The 19864-nt window shown below is 41.7% G+C and overlaps 1 protein-coding gene across 1 annotated transcript; it reads left to right on the top strand.

The window, feature by feature from the left end:
* Window positions 1-316: 316 nt before the first annotated feature.
* nr1d2b (nuclear receptor subfamily 1, group D, member 2b) lies at window positions 317-9909 on the top strand. The gene is made up of 8 exons (XM_044336027.1): window positions 317-859; window positions 3780-4010; window positions 4395-4483; window positions 5073-5217; window positions 5871-6574; window positions 7447-7632; window positions 7750-7960; window positions 8197-9909. Exons 1-8 carry the CDS (start codon window positions 841-843, stop codon window positions 8391-8393), a joined length of 1782 nt encoding a protein of 593 aa, XP_044191962.1. The 5' UTR covers window positions 317-840; the 3' UTR covers window positions 8394-9909.
* The last annotated feature ends 9955 nt before the right edge of the window (window positions 9910-19864 follow it).

Genomic DNA, 19864 nt, shown 5'->3' with positions numbered 1-19864 from the left:
GAGAGAATTAAACTTTTCACACTGGAACTATAACTTACAATATAATAAATATACTGCCTCTGAGGTATTTAAAGCAAATCTGAAGAAACGTAAGTGTTAAATTATGCCTGCCAAAGATTTCGTCAGACATGTCTGAGTTTACCTTTGCCCTCCATCAAAAAAAGTACGGTAACAAATTTGGATTCAGCCCAAACTATGACAAGTATCATTAATAAATTATTTTTTTGATACAGGGTGTACTTTGCTACCTGTCTTTGTTCACTTTGACTGGTGAAAGTGTGTCAGTGGGTTACATTGACACCAGTGCAGGGCTGTGGGGAAGGAGGAGCCGATGAACTGGGTCACATGGTCGCACACTGATCGCTACTCGAAACAGTCACTGCAAAAACCAGTTCTTCACAACGCCACCTTTCTCCGTGCTATCTCTGATAGGAAAGCGCTATACTTCTAGATGTGGCTCAATTACACTGAAGGCAGACGAGCAACAGCTTTTTCTTTTTTGACACAAAGAAGCGACCAACACCTCTGAGGACGGAAAAACTGCCCGTTCAGCGTCGTTGAAGCCAGTCTCTGAAAACTTAACCGCGTCGGTTTGATATGTTAGATAGCCTCCTGTGAAATTATATCTTCTCTCGTCTCGTCTGTCACTGTCAACCGACCGTAACGTCTGTGGTCCTTTTATCAGGTTAAGCGTCGTGAATTTTAAATGTTGTAGCTCTATAGCCACTTTCTCAACCGGGAGCAATCAGCGACTTTTCAGTTGCTGACCACTAAAACAGAAAAACGGCTTCAGCACTGAGGTAGCAGAGGAGGAGGAAAGCCCCCCGAAACACCTTGGAAATGGAGTCGACCAAAGCTGGTAAGTGTGCTTTAACCTTTATTTAAATGGCGAATAGCTGCAGCTTGTTAAATGGGCTAAATATTGTAGTCACATCCTATCATTAGCTTCAGTGAAATGACGCTTTATGAAAGTGACACGACCTGTTACAGCAAAATGAGGGCTGTTTTATATTTTAAGCAGTCCTCACACTCTGACGAAACACTTGAAATTTTAAAGGCTGTCGCGTTTACTGGTATGTTAATATTAAACTGGGTTAGGAGTGCCAGTGGGCTGTTGTTATTACTCAAGTACTTGGCTTCAGCAGCACTGCAGTCGTCTCTCCTCACATGGACCCGTCAGCCTAGCCATGTGCACCTGTGTTTACGTTCTCCGTGCGTCGCCGCTCATTGGTCGAGCGGCACCGTGACGTGGTCATTGCATAATTTGTCCCAGCAAGCTGGCGTGGGGTCTCGCCCGGATACACGTGAGGTTTCTCGCAGCGGCGCGCGGTGACCCAGTTTTCCCGGGGAAAGAACATGCTGGCTCCACGTGGGGGCGTGTTGAAAAAAAAATCATGTTATGATGCATTCAGGGCCCGTGGGTCACCCAATGCTCCATGTATTTTATCCTGTTCTAGTCAGGGCATTTAACTTATTAAAGTAGCTAGAAATAGCATCCAATTCAGTTTTCACATGGTTGATGTGAAAATGTGTATTAAATCTCACTGGTTTTAGTGTCGACATTATTCAGCAATATTGGAACAAAAATAAATGCGTAAAGATGCAGAATGGCACATCCTGCTTGACATGCTGAAATTGATTCTTTTAATTAACTGATTGACCATAGCTTCTGTAATCAAATGACAGGATTTGATCATCTTTATTTCTCCAAAGTATTTAGTTTAACTAGACCAACAGGTTTCCCACTGGCTTGAAAGGGTTAAAATCACCATTTCCCATGGGCCATGAATGCAGCACCTTTTTCTGTGTTCTGTTTTCCAGCTTTAACTTGGATAAAATTAGCCAAAACAAAAAACAGCCTCAAGTCTAGCTGTTTTTATCCTCAAAATGAAACCTTACAATTTGTCACTTTAAATTTCACACTTCAGTACTTGCCAGTAAAACACTAAGCAAGAATGATAAATAAGACAAATGGTTAAATATGTGGGGTGAAAACAGCTTTGATAATATCATAATATTGCAAAATGATTCATAGTATTTTGACATATTCTGTGACATATGTTTGTCTATTTCTATTCTGTCTGACTCGACCCAGGAATGTTTTTGAAACATACAGTATTATCTAACACACAGAAATTCAATGACAAGGAGTCCAAAATGACTCCCTATTCTTGAAAAAATGTTTAGTTTTTTAGTATAAATCACATTTGCTGTGAAAAATAATTGGAACAAAAGTTTCTAGTCCATCATTACGCTGGTATTGTTTAGTATGAATGCCTATTGTTAGTCGAAAAATCGTACAACTACAATGTATGGAATGCATTGTCTGCTGACTCGATGGAATCCGCCTGTTATATCAGTATGTGCTATTAGGTTGAATAAAATCATCCTACTAAGAATATCATTTGACACTAGAACATTTTATGATGGAGGCTGTATATGTGAATGGTTGCAGGGATGGGCCAGACTACCTACTACACACACCCTTGTGAAGCTGACATTATGTAATGGCTGTTACCTAATCATTGAGAATGGCAGGGGAAGAAATCAGGTCAGCCTATGTTGAGGGGAAAAAACGGCTCAGCAGCAGCAGCCTGTCTGCTCGACTCCTACTGGCTGAGGACGCTGTTGCCCTCTTTATGTTAAGCCAGTTCCACAGAAAAAGCGTCTGGATGTGGTGATGACTAGAGTTTCATTTCATCGAAGAAGGGAAGGAAACAGCAAGGAGTTAGCGTAAGCGCTGATGGCCACCATGACTGAGCAGACAAAGAAAAGAGCTCCTCCTACAGAAATTTGAATGTCCTCGACGTAGAATCAAAGAATTTAGGCCTAGTCGTCACAGTGCTGGACACAGTAGTTTGATGGGTGATTTTTGGGAATTTTGGTGCTAAAACACCACAGCACTAAGAATGTATAAAGGGAGGACTTTGATGATTACTCAACTAATGCTGGGCGTACGTGCAGCACTCTGCCTTTTGAAAATAATATGCAAATTATTGTTATGCAAATTCGATTTTTTATGACTAAGTAGAAAATAAAGATTAGTGAGATTGAAAGAATAGACTGTTTGTCTCTGGATTCTTAACTTTTGGTGCACTCAACCCGTAGCCCACTGGTTCCTACAGAGGACATAAATCTTTTAAAATAAAAAAAAAAAACAGGTCATAAAAAGTTTGCTTCATTTTTAAAAAAGGTTCAGTAATTCCCTAAAACAGCTAGTCACTGTAGTTAGTGCCAAATGATACTCAGACAGGAGAAAATAGTGCGTTTGTTGAGGACTATTTTCAGCTGTGGATTAATCCACACTTGGTGCTCTAGTCAGTATTTACAGCAGCAGGAGGGTGTGTGTGTGTGTGTGTGTGTGTGTGTGTTGCGCGGGGGTGGGGGAGGGGGGCACCGTAATAAACTACAGTTTGTGTGTTCATGGTAATGAAGGAACAGGTCACCCAGTGCAACATGTGACTCATTTGTATGTGTTTAATTGTTTTTGAGCCATATGGCACAGAGGAATATGATATATCAGTCTTTGATACACACACAAAATACTTGTTCATAGGATCAATTCATTCTTGGTTTAAGTATTTTCATGGGATTTATTACCAAAAATAAAATACAGAATATCACCAGAGGTATCCTCTGAGAAAAAATTAAAGTGCTATCAAAAAAAAATGTCAAATAAATCACACCGCACCTACTAGCACAAAGCTCTGCACAGTGTTGAGTTGCTGCTGCAGTCCCTGTCATCATGGCCTATTTTCTCTCTTGTCTTTGTGCACCAGGAGGCGTAATAGCCTACATCAGCTCGTCCAGCTCTACCTCCAGCCCGGAGTCCTGCCACAGCGACTCCTCCAACGGCAGCTACCAGTCATCCTCCCCGCCCCACGGCTCCTCGCCCAGCCGCCGCCAGCTGGGTCAGCCGGCTGACCCCACACTGCCCGCCGGGGGCCAAAGCCTCCCTGGGACTCAGAAAAATGGACGATCCTCCTCCACTGCAAAATGTGGGATCACAAGTAAGTAGGCGAACTGTGTGAACCTTACCAAAGTTGTGGAGAGAAATGTTTCTAAGAGAACTTGTTTGACATCGGGGGAAGATGTGCACGCAGTCTGAAAGTAGGGCAGCAGCTTTAGTTTTAGTTGGAGTAATACTTTGGTGATGAGTCCTGGTGCCTCCCCATTGCTAGGAACACAAATCTGGAGAGAAACACTAATTCTGCACATGTGAAATAGATGTTCTCACATGTGATGTCTTATATATTTCACATGAGAAATTGCAGTTTGGAGAATGGTTGACAATATTGTCAAATCTAAACAGGCGGCAGATATAATATCCTAAAACATTCCAAATCTCTATCTCCCAACGACACTGTAAGAACGTGTTTTTGTATCAACCTCAGAAATCAACGGCCTGGTGCTGCTGTGTAAGGTGTGCGGCGACGTGGCCTCTGGTTTCCACTACGGCGTCCATGCCTGCGAGGGCTGTAAGGTGAGGTCTGCTCTCTGAATCACACACACACACACACACACACAGACACCTGGCAAACATCGACTGTGACACAGCGTTGGGCAGAGCAGCACTGACGAGGGCTGAAGTTGAAGTGGGTCACCTCCAGCGTTGCCATCTGTACAGCTACAACTGGAGACTTAGGGAACTAGTTCACTCTCCCCATATTTATATCAGCTGCCCCTTATACTTCACGTTGCTGTGTGGCCTAGTTCACTGTGGGGAGCAGGTCACAATGACAGACACGCCACAGCTTGCCGTAGAGGAGGAACACACACTTATGTTAGTTGGCTAGAGTTTTGCTCTTTTACTCAAATTGAGATATAGATCCAATACTGTGCAAATTCTCATTTTTTTTATTACCTTTTTATTCAATCTGCTGCAGTTTTGTAGCAATAAATTTTAATATATACAGAAAAATTGAGTTTAATCGGACATGAAAATGCTCAAATCTAAAGGTGAATACTTGGGCAAAATGTCAGAATCCCCCTGAAATAAATCCAACACTGAGACATGTATACACACAGCTATCTGTGACGTCTGACGTGTTTGTGTTTGTGAACACACACAGGGCTTCTTCAGGAGGAGCATCCAGCAGAACATCCAGTATAAGAAGTGCCTTAAGAACGAGAGCTGCCCCATCATGAGGATCAACAGGAACCGCTGCCAGCAGTGTCGCTTCAAGAAATGCCTGATGGTGGGAATGTCCAGAGACTGTGAGTATCCGCTGTGTGTGCCGCACCTGCAGTAATTACTGTCAGGCTCATTAGAGCATCACTCATTGATTCAGCCTCTACAGAGAGGGGATCACACATACTTTGTAATGTTATTCTCAGTAAAATCAACATAGTGAGGCTACTTCCATTCATTAACTTTAGCTAACACCTAGTGATTTGCTAACACTTAGTGACCAGATTAGAAAATAATATAAAAGGTTTATGCCATATGTTTAGTGTTTTAATCCTACACTTCCCATGATGCAGCTTGATAGTGTATTTTTGTTACATTCCTGCCCAGTAAATACCCAAGTCTGTCAAACTCCTCTCCCCCAGTTTGTAATGCAGACCGTCTTTCATCAGTAGTCTCCAAATCCAAGCTGAGATAACAGCTCATGACATCATCATGACATTATCAGGGTTATTTCACTGTTTTCACGTGTTTTCCCTATGACTAGTGAATTTAACTCAATGTGTAACATTGGTGGAGTGCTCCTTTAATAATGTGCACATGACGCTTGTCATATTGTACATGCATCACTTAAAGCAAACTAAACCAGAAAAATAAAAATGGCTATTTTCTAACTTGTTACTCAAATCTGTAAAATCATTCAAGTGAATCCTGCTGACACGATTGTCTCCTCACTGTTCAGCTGTGCGCTTTGGCCGCATCCCCAAGCGTGAGAAACAGCGCATGCTGCTGGAGATGCAGAGTGCCATGAACAACATGATGAACAACAGCCAGCTGCACAGCAGTCAAGAGCTGCCCATCGCCAAACCGCTGCCAGCCTGCGCCACTGAACCTACCTCTGGGGACACTGGCCCCACCCCCTCCTCCTCTCCATCCGCCTCACCACGCTCCAGCCAATCAGACTCCAGCTCTGATCCGGAACCCACTGTGGCCATGGACACCAGCCCCAGCTCAGCCTCGCCCAGCGCGTCAGACAGCGGGGAGGAAGAGGTGATCGGCTCGGTGACCAGGGCCCACCAGGAGACCTTCATGTATAACCAGGAGCAGAGCAGCCTGACAAGCGACGCCCCGCCCCCCTCGGGCCTGCAGAACAGTGGTGTCGCCAAAAACACCGTTAACCACCGGACAGAGGAGCGGCAAGACGTCTGGAACCACCACAACAACCTGGTCACCATGGCAGCCCAGGACCCCCCCTCCAGCCTGGGCCCTCAGGGTCCGGAGGTCAACAGCAATGGCAGCCACTGCCCCTTCAGACTGTCCAGGAGCGCTGCCACCAGCCACTGTCCCGCCTACACACACGGAGCTTTCAGAGCTCCGGCCAATGAGGACCCCGCCAATGGAGCCTACAGTGGGCCCCTGTGGAGAGGTGGCAACAGGATGCATCTGGTAAGAATTAACAAGGAGAGGAGTGTTTATTAGTATAGCACAAAACCAATTTGAAATGCTTTACACAAGGAATGAAAAAGTATTTAAATGAAAAGACAAAGAAAAGGAGAACATGTGTTGAACTAAAGATTAATGAGTTAAAATAAAGTAACAATAGACAAAAGGACAGAAACAGAAAATGGAAAATAAACTAAAGTTTGGGTTCAGAGAGAATTAAAATAACATAGAAACTAAAAACTGTGTAAGAACACCAACACAGATCAGGGATGTACTTTGGCACTATAGTGCTTTATAAATAACGTAATCTAAAGAAAATCTTGATAAGTTATTTATGACACAGACAGCCAGTGTAGTCATCTGAGAACTTATGCAGTAATAGGTTTTTGTATTAGTTTGGAATCAGCTGCAGGTGTCCCTTTGTAACAACATGGTCCAGCTTCCTAAATATAAATTTTTTCAAAGTCTTGCGTCATAAATACTTAAAACTGCATTAGTTAATTGATTTCTGGCCACTGGGGGGCAGCAAAACAACATCTGACAATGTGTTAAATTAGACTCAAAGGCTATGTTGACCCGACCCAGTTGCTGATGAGCCACTCCGGGTTGGTCACTACATGAAGGCCCTTTCACATTGTACATGCTCCTTTATGCATTGTTAATATAAAAATACTGATAAATTTTTTACATAACTCAGTGGAATGAGTTTAGAGGTAATAAACCAGTGGTGACTTTTGAAGGTCAAAGTGACACTTGTCCTGAATGACTTTGTATTGAATTTTAGAAATACTGTAATGTGGTTAACTCAGATTTATTGTAGGTTATGTGCAGTTTGTTTCATGTTTCAGTATTACATTCTTCTGTCCTGCCCTCAGGTTTGTCCCATGAACACGTCTCCTCACGTGGACCCTCAGAAGTCTGGCCATGAGGTTTGGGAGGAGTTCTCCCACAGCTTCACCCCAGCTGTCAGGGAGGTGGTGGAGTTTGCCAAGAAGATCCCAGGCTTCAGAGACCTGTCCCAGCCCGACCAGGTCAGCCTGCTGAAGGCTGGCACCTTTGAGGTACGCTGCTACCTTTGCCCACGTGCCACACACATTTCTCAGTTTTCATAAAAGGCTGATGATGTAACAAAAGGCGTCACATCAGTTGTTCTCAGACTGACAGTGTTTGTGGTGCAGGTGTTGGTGGTTCGCTTTGCCTCACTCTTCGACGTGAAAGACCGCACCGTCACCTTCCTGGGTGGGAAGAAGTACAGCGTGGACACTCTGAGGGCCATGGGCGCCGGGGACCTCCTCAACTCCATGTTTGACTTCAGCGAGAAGCTCATCAACCTCGGCCTCAGCGAGGAGGAGATGAGCCTCTTCACTGCAGTGGTTCTGGTGTCTGCAGGTTGGTTTTTTCCTCTTTTCCTATCCTGTTAATCCTCTCATGACCCAGCAGACTTGTGTTGTGACCCCTGGGAGTAGTTTTCATCCAATGTACCACAAATTTGAACAGAATTCCCTCAAAAAAAAACAAGTGGATGGACTTAGTTTTGGAATATTTTATGCACCTTTTTAATTCCATCCTCAAAGATGTATACCATCTCTCAGCCTAACACTAACCTATCGGCATCCATCCTCCAGATCGCTCTGGCATCGAGAACGTGAACTCAGTGGAGGCCCTGCAGGAGACGCTGATCCGCGCCTTGCGAAGCCTCATCACCAAGAACCACCCCAACGAGTCAGCCATCTTCACCAAACTGCTGCTCAAACTGCCCGACTTGCGCTCCCTCAACAACATGCACTCTGAGGAGCTGCTGGCTTTCAAGGTCCATTCCTGAAGTAGTACTTGACCCCCAGACACAAACTTAACGCCAGTGAGCGGACGTGGACCACCGTCTCCCCTCACCTCCCACTCAAAAACCACACCTGCACCTCCACACTTCTCCCATGAGGCTTTGGGCCCCCGACGGTTCTGTTCCTTCTGTCTATAAGTTGAACTAAAGCTCAAAGCTGTCATTAAACAGAGGGGGGGAAGAAGACCATAAAATGTCCTTGTACTGTACTGTAGGGCGTAACTGCCTGTGTGATGGTAATGCATACATACAGACACACTGAGTGATGTATATGTTTCTTGTGTTTGTGTGTAGCATACTGTACCTTAGCAACTGTACAAATGTTAGAAGCACTTTTCTGTATAGTGTAGACTGGTATTTTTGCATTCATAGTGCAATATGTGACTGCTTTTTGATTTGAGCTGTATAGTGAGGAGTCAAGAAACTTACGGCAGACATTAATCATTGAATAGGTGCTGTGTTCATGTGATGGGAGAGAGAGTTGTAAACCTAAAAACCCCCCTGGACACCGAATGACTGATGAGGAGAATCCTCTTTAAAAACAAACAAACAAAGCAGAAGACAATGAGAGGAATGTGGACATGAAGCTGCTACAAGTTCCAGCTTTCCAGTTTGGTCGTCAAGAGAATGTTGTTTGTATTTGAATGAATCTGGAGAGCAAAATAAGGTGATCTTCTTCTTCTTATTTCATGCTTTTCATGCAGTTGTGAACGTGCTATGCTGTGTTTTTTTTGTCAGTTGCGTGTCATTTTTTTTCTAAATTATTTGGGCATTGTGACAAATGTATTCAGTGTCACTCTATTGCTTGCAATATCTGATTTCCACACACACAGATCAGTGGAAACGGAGAAACACTGAACCAGTGAAGTCTTGGACTTGTTTCAGCATCTCGGAGATACATTTTCACCTCTCTTATATTTTCCTTAAAGAAAAAAAACTTACAGGTGTTATTTCTGAAATCCCAGTGTCTTCTGTCCCGCCTGTCCCGGGTCGCATCAAGACACCCGATGTCGCTGTCATGACTCCGGATGGCAGAGAAACGTTGCTCTGGTGTTGCCTCACAGTCAGTCACCAGCAACTCCCACTTGCTTGAATAGACTTTTTTTTTTTCCATTTCTGTTAGACAAACTGTACAGACTTTAGTTGAGTATAGTTAAACTGAATAGATAGGATTATCCACATAAAATATGATTGTATTATTACTGAAACGATTGTAATTTAAAGAATAAGCTGAGTCGAGGTGACAGCTGAGTTACTGGTGTTCAGATATTTTGCGACGCCATCTTTTCGTTTCATGCGTTCCCTGTCGAAGAATTCAGAATGTCTGAGCTTTAATATCCAGAGCTTCTGTCATTGTGTTAACATTGCTGACATGTGGTTCTGTTTTCCTCTGTGAAAGGATTGCAGTATGCATAGATTTCTATATAAATATATACATACTATCATACATACATAACTGTATAGATGAATATATCTATATAAATAAATTTTATAAATGCAATTCTCTCACTGCAGTGGTTATTGATTTTGTCTGGTTGTCTTTGAATTAAGCAAAATCAGTTTGAAATTTTATTGGAGACCCCTAAAGTTTCCTAAAAATAAGGTGGGCGATGTAAAAAACAAAAAAATATATAAGAAGTAATAAAAGTTAAGAAAATATTAGAAAATAGTCTTAAAGAATTTAACAGTTTTATCTAAAAGAAGTCTTCAATTGAGTTTGACTCAAAGAACTCAAAGATTTAAACATAAAACAGCATTGAAACTACAGCTGTTTCTCCAATATCACACATAATGACATAATTCATTACATTTGCTATAAAAATAGAGCATTACGTTTACAGCTGCCCTAAAGCTTTACTGCTCACTGTGCTCATTATCCATCTGGGGTTTGTTTTCATTCATCATTAAAAACTCTACTAACGATGCAGTATTTCACGTTAATTCCTGAAACTGTTCTGCACCCCTGCTAAAAGTCTGTTTGAGCCGTTAATCTATCTGTCTCTCAATAAGCAGGACATTTCAAAAACTATTTCACATTACCAATTACATTTGGTGGAAAAGGCAAAGTGTGAACAATTTGGTTTTTGGTCCAGATGTGTTTGGAGTATTTCATTTCATTTATGTATTTATAAGGACAACACACATTAAACAACATTTGTAAATGTGCCAATGTGCAGTTTTCAACTGCAGTCCCTTTATTTTGAAACCTATAAAGTGATCAAATTTACAGAATGAAGACAACAAGACGGCATAAAGACAGCAACAGCAACAATTCAAGAAGTCTTGAGACAGAACATAAGCCATTGTACAATAATACAGCAACAACAAACACTATTTCAGTACATATAGCCATGCAAGCAACACGAAGCAACAAAACAGCCAAGCAATACTGACCACAACCATGCAGAGCCGCAATAAACAGTAGACATAAATAAAATACAATAATCACTATGTTGATCTTGCTTCAATTTTAAAAGATGCAGTTATGGGTTAGTAAAATGGTAATATACACCAAACACAGAGGCACAACACACGTAACTGTAGGAGAACATACCAGATTGTTAATAAAATACTAGTTGATATTGTACCCAAGCCATGCAAAGCTGGCAGCCTGGCAAGGAGCAAAGGACATGGACAAGTTAGCAGCAGGTTAGCCAGTAATAACAACAATAATAATAAAACGAGCAATGTACCATGACTGGCTGAAGGAGCTGCACTTGAAAGGAATTACACAGTCCCCTCTCAGAGCACATCTTGTAGATCTGTTGTTTGACATTTTCTGCTTAATAAAAGTACTAAGTGGTGGAGGAGCCTTGCCATTTAGGATCTTAAACATCAGGCAGGAGTCAGTGTATTTTATTAGATTTTCCTACGTAAGGATGTCATATTTTCCAAGAATATTGCAGTGATGGTAAGTTTTCTGTAACACTTTGAAAGCCTGATTGTACAGAGGGAGAATGGGCTTCAGTGTTGTACCTTTTGCTTGGGTCCAGCTTGTCATACAGTATGTTAAGGGGGAGTTGATCATTGCATTCATATATAGTTTTGCTGTTGTAGTTGTGTGTGTAAAAAAACATGCAAACAGTCTCCTTAACATTAAAAACAGGTGTAAATCATCAAGCCATTTGTTTACATTTATCACTGTTGCACTGAGTTTAGAAGTTTTTGCATGGACATAAATTACGGTATCATTTATATATAAACTGAACAGGAGAGGTCTCAGGATGGATCCCTGGGGCACACCCATTTCATTGCTTAGGAAGGGTGATGTTACACACTGAACTCTGCCTGCAAGATAGGATTTTATCTAATTCAGCACGTTAGAGGAGAAATTAAAAGTTTACAGATGAGTATTTGGTGGTTGAATGTATCAAATGCCTTCTTTAAAGGACCAGTGTGTAGGATTTAGTGGCATCTAGTGGTGAGGTTGCAGATTGCAACCAACTGAACACTCCTCCCCTCCCCCTCCCCTTCCAAGCATATAGGGGAACCTACGGTGGCCGTGAAAAACAGAAAAAGCCCTCTCTAGAGCCAGTGTTTGGTTTCTCTGTTCTGGGCTACTCTAGAAACATGGTGGTGCAACATGGCAGGCTCCATGGAGGAGCTCCCACTCCTTATGTATATAGGGCTCATCCTAAGGTAACGAAAACACAACAATTCTTATTTTCAGGTGATTATACACTAATAAAGCCAAGTCTGTTCTGCTAGATACCACTAAATTCTACACACTGCACCAAGTCTAGAAATATGGCCCCAACAACACCCCCTTTATCCATTTTAGTTTGATTTATGCCTGAGTGGAATGGTTGGAAACCAAATTACATTGGGTGCAGTGTTTAAGGGCTATTGTTGAGATGAGTGATCAGCTGTTCAGCAACAAATTTCTCTGCAATTTTGGATATGACAGGTAAAATGCTAATAGGCCTGTAATTGCTCACATCAGTTGTTCACGAATAAATAAATCCTGATTTATGAACCGGCACAACAATAGCTGACTTCCAGTCCTTCGGAAACTTCCCTTCTTTAATAGAGACATTAGTTATCTTTGTTACTGGTTCAGGGAATTAATCTGTATGCCTTCCTAGTGCCACAATATGGCTATTTGTAATACAATTTTTTTTTTTTCAAATTGTGACTGTGTCCCAGTTCCATACTACACACTTATTGTTTACACTATGTATGTACTATATACCATTGTTTTATAATATTCTGTTTTTGCAGTTAACAGTATTTTATCATTTTTACTAATAGGAAATCATGCAATACATACACCATGTATGTATTATCATAGTAATATCAATTTAAGCAGATTTAGTGTGTATACAGGCATTATTTTTGAGTGCACTAAATTTTAAAGGCAAAAGGCAAAAAAAATCTCTTGTGACTGTTTTTTAATCTTTTTGTCTACACATCTGATATTATGTTGGGATGTGCATACTCTATTTTGAGGCAATGATATAATTAATTTTGTCACTTCTCAAGTTCGAACACACTAAAGACTCAAAACCTGCTTTGAATTTGAGTGCAGTATGGGATTTGGACTCTTGGCTCTGTAAGGTGTAAGCTCTTGTGCTCTGGATTTCTTAAATTATTTATCACCATAAGCCATGACAATTTCCAACAAATTTTTGGCTACTTTTCTCACCACACCTTCACATTTCAGCTAATCATTATCAATTTAGAGACATAGCTTATTGCTACTACAAGCCAACTTACTTAAGAAAGCCTTGTATACATAACCTATTAGACACAAACTGCCACACAGGTATTGCTACAGCAACAAAATTGAAATGAGCAAAACTCAGAGGTCATGAGTCAGACTCACTGTAAAGGGATTGTAAAAGTATTGCACAGCCTTGGCTGAGGAATGCGCTGAGAATGGGTGTTTTGTATTTGCATTGTGTTATTAAGAAACTGCTCATTTAATCTTGCTATAGTGGTGAACATTATCAAATATGGTCTAAAAATATGATTTACTGTAATACTAATAACTGCACAGATTTTCTGCTCCACAAAGTAAATTGACATTTTTTGTAAAATAAACTCTGAATGTTGCATGGTGGAAAGAAAACATACATAAACTAGACTGAATATTCTGCACACCGTTTTTTTGGTGCAAATCAGAGAAATACATTAGGCCTATATCAAAGACAAAAGTTACAGAGCTGTGATGGAAACATCAGGTATAATACTATGAGATTTGTAAAGAAGATGATGTGCAAAAGATTTGGTCCATCTCGAGCTGAGAGGAGTCAAAGCTCATCAGCAGTATTGCTGTGGTAGTGGCACTATCCATCAGCAGATGGCAACAATGCAGCTTCCTCTCTGTCCACTCATTACCACTCCCTGCAGCCTAGGACTGAAACACCATCTGCAGCATGCTTATGTTTGCTCTGGAAAGCCAAGAGGAAATAATTTCAGTTCTACATGAGCACATCATACTTCACAGAATCAATCAAGGCTTGATAATATTTTAGTTTAGAATTATGGCCTTAAACCCAACATTAATATTAGACATTAGACCTCAGGCATTTACCTGTATCAACCAGTCGTTCACTAACAAAGACCACACCATTTGAACAGTATAAAAAGTAGATTTGTTTGGATTTTCGAGAGGTTTCAGGATTGGATGAGGATAGTGTATGGTGGGCTGGATGGGGGTCGAGGAGAGGGATGAAGGGGGTCAATTGCCGGGGGATGGATGGGAGCTGAAGGTTGGTCTGGGTTGTGTACGGTGGGATGATGGGGTGGAGGAGAGGGATGAAGGGGGTCGATGGCATGGGGATGACCGGGGACCAAATGGAATCACGAAGAGGCTGGAGCATCTAGGAATCCAGGGGTCGAGACTCAGGGTGGGGGACATGTCTTTATGAGCTTTCTGCTTCTTCATCCCCCAAAGTCAACTTTATTGGACTAAGTGAGAACGGGCTCTTTGAATGTCGCTGAGGTAGGTATGGAGTCTTGGAACGACAGTGGTTGAGAATTTTATTTATTTAATTTTAACAGGTGGTCTGGGATTTCTTATTTGGATGTGGTTGAAGCGGCTCCAGTGTGGAAGAATTGGCCAGAGTACGGTTAGGAATATGGACTGACTTTGTCGATGTGGGGAGACAGGTTGCCTGTGCGGAGAGTTTGGTAGTGGGCCAGGAAGTCTGAAGTGAGGGGCGAATGTTTGGCATAAGATGTGGCTCAGATTTACAGATACCATGTCGAAGTGTGCGTGAAACAAGGCTAGGTATGGTGCCCCTGAGGACAGTTTTATGGAGACATTAGTTCGGCTGGCGTAGACGTGTATGGTGGAGGATTTAATCTTGAGAATGGAATGAGTGAAGGTGGTGAAGCAGGAGAGGGTCAGGACGTTGAGTGAAGGGAATGAAGGGTGAGGGATGAAGGGTGAGTTATGAAGGGTTGAGGGATGAAGAGATGAGGATCGAGGGTCGAAGGATGAGGGATGAAGGGATGAGGGTCAAGGGGTGAAGGGATGAGGGTCGAGGGGTGAGGGATGAAGGGATGCGTGTGAAGTTGTAAGATGTGCGGCTCATAGACGCAGGGATGAAACTAAACATGAGGCAATGAAGACATAGGGAGCAGGCACGCGGGGAAATATGACCTGGCCCTAGCTAGGGCTGAAGCAGTCTGTTGCTGCATCGTAGTGGCGGCAGGATGGAATCATCGCTGTGCCAGTGCGGGGGGCGCTGGGTAGGTAACCCGCAAGCGAGTGGTTGGCTGGAGCTGTGGTGGAACTGGAGGCTATGCAGAACTGGAAAGCCTGGCATCATTAACACCGGGCACAGTGTTAATGATGGCTGGAGCGAGGAGATCAGCGACAGGGGATGTTGAAGACACAGAAAAAACATTTGGGTGTTGGGGAAGGGAGGGGAACAGGGATAGAACAGTAGGAAATTGAGCGGGTCCATCAGAGGGAGCACTGTGGCTCGGTGCAACAGTTGCTGTGGTGATGGCAGGACCGGAGGTGGCTGAGGGAAGAAACATAAAAGAAGGAGCTGCTGGAGCTGAAAGTGTAGAGGTAGTTGCAGCTGAAGGAAGGGAAGAGAAGATGAGGGGATGTATGTACGGGGGTCGATTGTGCAGCCTGCAGACACGGGGATGAGAAAAAAGACAAAAAACACCAGACAGATCAGACAGGAAGGGAGCAGGCACAGGGGAAGATACGACCTGGCCCTGTGGGAGGGTTGAAGCAGTTGGCTGCGTTGTGACGTCATACACGTGTCATCGACGGCGCACAGGTGGCATTGGGCGGGGAACCCGGAAGTGAGCGGCCGTTCGAGCGGGAAGATTTGAGCTGCCGGTGAGAGGGTTGGTGAAAGTAGAGTCTGCATAGAGTTGGAAAGTTTGTCTTTATCATCGTTTCGTAGGAGTGGGACGACCGTCTCCTTGAGATCTTGCCGGAGGTGAGCAAACATTCGGTTGAAGATGTTAATTGCTTGGAAAAGAGCCGCGTCCGAGTGGGCCATTGCGTGGATGCGTGTGGAGCGTCTGGATCCCAGCTGAGCGCGGCGTCTGGAGGAGAAGGGTTCCATGTGGATGTGGTGGTGAAGGAGATATCTCGTTAGTACTGCTGGATCTAGTCGTGGGCGGTATGTTGCAAAGGAACGTGGATCACGGAGCACAGGCGGGAGGTAAGTGTTTGCGATGCAAGCGTGTTGTAGGTCGCGTGAGAACTGAGATGAACGGGAGAGAAAGGGGTTAAACCCGTTTATATATGTATGCACGGATGATTGAATTAGTGAGGCACAGGTGATTGAATTTAGTGAGAGAGAGGGGCGCTGTCTTGTTCCTGAACCTTTGTTATAATAATAGCTAACTCCATGTAAAAATCCTAGAGGACACATATGCAAAGATACACATGGATGCTCATATAAGTTATTTAACAACTTAAATCCACCATTGTACACACACACACTGTCAGGATCTGTTGGTGATATCAGTAATCTAATCTGTACTAAGGTTTGGTAGAAACCTCAGTGGGAAGAGGGTATTACATAATGCTCCCATACTATGGGAATTCAACAGTGGTGGAAGAAAGTATTCAGATCCTTTACTTACGTAAAAGTACCAATACAACAATGTAAAAATACTCCATTACAAGTAAAAATCCTGCATGACAAATACTACTACAGCTGACCTTTTCAAGAGCACTTATGATAAACATTCCTTAAATACTCTTTTCATTATAAATTCCTCTCTAGAATCTGGCATTTTCCCAAACCCCTTTACGACTGTAAAACCTTTACTCAAAAAACCTAGCTTAGACCCCTCAGTAATTACTGCCCCATTTCAAATCTACCTTTCCTGAGAAAGGTTTTAGAGAAGGTAGTGCTTAAACAATTAAAAAACACTTTTCTGAGAATGGCATTCTTGAAAATTTTCAATCTGGCTTTACAGCGAACCATAGTATAGAGACAGCTCTCATCAAAGTTTTAAATGATCTCAGATTAAATGCTGATTGTGGAAATATATCTGTCCTCATTCTCCATGGCTTTAGTTCCGTCTTTGACCCTATTGACCATAATCTTTTATCTAGCCACCTTGAGAAATGGGTTGGTCTCTCTGGTACAGTTCTAAGCTGCTTTTGATCATATATTACTGGAAGGAAATTCCATGTCAGAATCAGGGATCATGTATCAGAAACAGCAAACATTGACTATGGTGTGGCCCAAGGTAGTGTCCTGGGACCTTTGCTGTTCTCAGTCAACATGCTGCCACTGGGATCCATCGTATCTGTGAGGCCAGACGACCCAAGTACTTCTTTCCAATTTAACTGACTGTGTATCGGCCATTAAAGAACGTATGAGCAAGAACTTCCTAAAGCTAAATGAAGATAAGACTGAGATCCTCCTTGTTGGCTCAAGAAATAAGAGGAAACCTGTTCTTGTTAAACTGGGACATCTGGCATCACAGATACGACCAAAAGTAAGATGCTGAAAAGCTTGTTCATGCTTTTATTTCTAGTCTTGATTACTGCAATGCTCTATATACTGGCCTACCAAAAGCAGCCATTGCAAAACTACAGACTATCAGAATGCTGCTGCCAGGGTTTTAACAAAAACTAGAATGACAGATTACATAACTGTTGTTTTACATGACCCACACTGGCTCCTTGTATCTTTTAGAATTGATTTTAAAGTCTCTCTCTCTTAGTTTTTAAGACACTAAATGGTCTCGCCACCTCTTACATCACAGACTCTATCGTTTTATGATCCTCCACATCCCCTAAGATCCTCTACAGCTGCTCTTTTAACTGTTCCCAAGGTCACCACTAAAACCTTTGGGGATGCTGCTTGTAGCCACTATGCCCCAAAAATATTGAACACTCTACCTTTAAATATTAGACATGCTGACTCAGTGGAGGTTTTAAACAACTGAAAACATATTTTTAATATAGCCGATAACTAGCAACTGTCTTTTTTTAATCTTTTATGATTTTCTCTTAATTTCTATTTAATGACTGTGTAACTGTGTAAATGCTAGTTTATGAATAGTAACTCCTTTTCTCATTGTGTATGGTTTTAAACTTTTTTGGTGTTTTGTTTTTGCTGCTGAATTGTAAAACACTTTGAACTGCATCCTGTGCATGAAAGGTTCATTCATTAATTTAATCAAGACATATATTCAGTTTTGATTTGGCGCAAGAGGCTAAATTAAACTTAAACATTTGACAGAGGTAAAAGCAAACATGGACGATTTCAATTATTCTTTAAAAATATCATTGAATTTTCTGGAAATAAAAGCCGTGACAAAACAGTACAACAATTTTGAATTAATGTCCCTAACAAGCAATTAAAAAGCAAAATAAGAAAATTAAGAGCAAAAAAAAAGCACAAATGAAGAGTCTCTCAAAACCATCTTTATTCTCAAGAGCCAATTCACATTAGCTGCAATCACTGTCAATCATGAGCATCAAAAATATTTCCTCTTGAAGTCCTCAACGCTCATGTCAAAGTACTGTCCTGCTGGACGATGAATCCTGGACAACGTTTCCAGTAAAATGCCAAGTGCCAGACAGCAAATTTATAACAGAACTTCATTCGTCTTCTGTTTCGCTGCCACAGATTCACTCCTACACCTACACACACTTTTTTTTCTCACTCCCTTTCTCTCCATGACGGTTTTTCCAGTACGTGTTGAACAGATGAGTTGAACAAGAATACACTCAAACACACAAGGAGAGAAATCCGTGTTGACGGTGGATGACTTTTTATCTGATGCTGGTTATACTTTGACCTTAAATTGAAATTGTCCTTAAATGTGTTAATGTGTAGCTGTGCTGCGTTGTACTGACAGTGAAGTCCAGCTACAGTAATAATTGATTTTTTTTTAAAAAAAAAAGATTGTAGCACTAATTTAAGTGCTTATGATTTGTAATGTCTTGCTCATAGTTGTTTTGCAGAGATGGGGATTTGAGAGCAAGATACTGTGTTTTTTTTAACGCTATGCAAAACAATATCATGTTCATATAATGCTAACAACATCTGTAAAAAAAATCTGCAGTCTGAAAATATACATCCTTTTTCCTTTGTACTGTAAAATAGCTTTTCTGTGGTGCAACTCTTGTTATTGGTTTGTAACTGAGTAAAATTAAGAGTAACAACTCGTGGGAGAGATAACAGCATAGCCTACTGGCACCTCTTCAGGAACAGTAAACATTTTCTGAACCAGCAGTCAGCATTGACTATGTTTACATGCACCACCAGCTCTATACGTTATGATAATTCAAGTAATTATGTGTGTGACATGTAAATGTCCACCATATTCTTACAGCCATTAACTCCAATTTGTATGTATCCTACAAAAAAACCCCACAAACATTCATATTCAAATTAGCATTTTGGCGCCTTTCAGCCTGTTGTTTTGGTGTTACAACACGCAGCTTTACTGTTTTGGTTCTGTCTAGCGTTCAACTTCTTTACCAGGCAGCGAAAAAATCCGAGATAACTCGACTGCACTCCATCTGCTCAGCATCAAACAGCAGACAGATAACGTTAGCGACTTGCTAATGAAAACAGCGGAGCATTTAGTGGTAAATATTTTTCTTAGGAGTTTTTGGAGACCGAAACAAAGTTAGACAGAGAGTGAATAGTAGACTTATATTCATCAGGTCACCAGAAACACAACTCCAAATTAATGCTGATGTTGCTTAGCGTCTGTTGCAGTGCCTACTGCACAGTCTGGTAGCATGTTAGCCAAATTAACTTTATAAGGCCATACGTTTTGTAACTGTGAATAATTGTGGTTAATGTTGGGGTGAGGTTTTGATCACTTGCTTTTAAAAGACATTTAGGTTGAGTTACATTCCTTTTTAAAAAAATTTTTATTAAACTTTCATAATGAGTTGTGACCATTGGGTTCATCATGGAACTGATGAACTTGGATAGCATATGCAAAGCCTGTCTTAACTCACAGGTTCATATTTTGTTCAAGTGTATCTAGATTGT

Source organism: Thunnus albacares, chromosome 19 (assembly GCF_914725855.1).
Source record: "Thunnus albacares chromosome 19, fThuAlb1.1, whole genome shotgun sequence".
Taxonomy (NCBI): domain Eukaryota; kingdom Metazoa; phylum Chordata; class Actinopteri; order Scombriformes; family Scombridae; genus Thunnus; species Thunnus albacares.
This window is presented reverse-complemented; position numbering and strand designations above follow the sequence as displayed.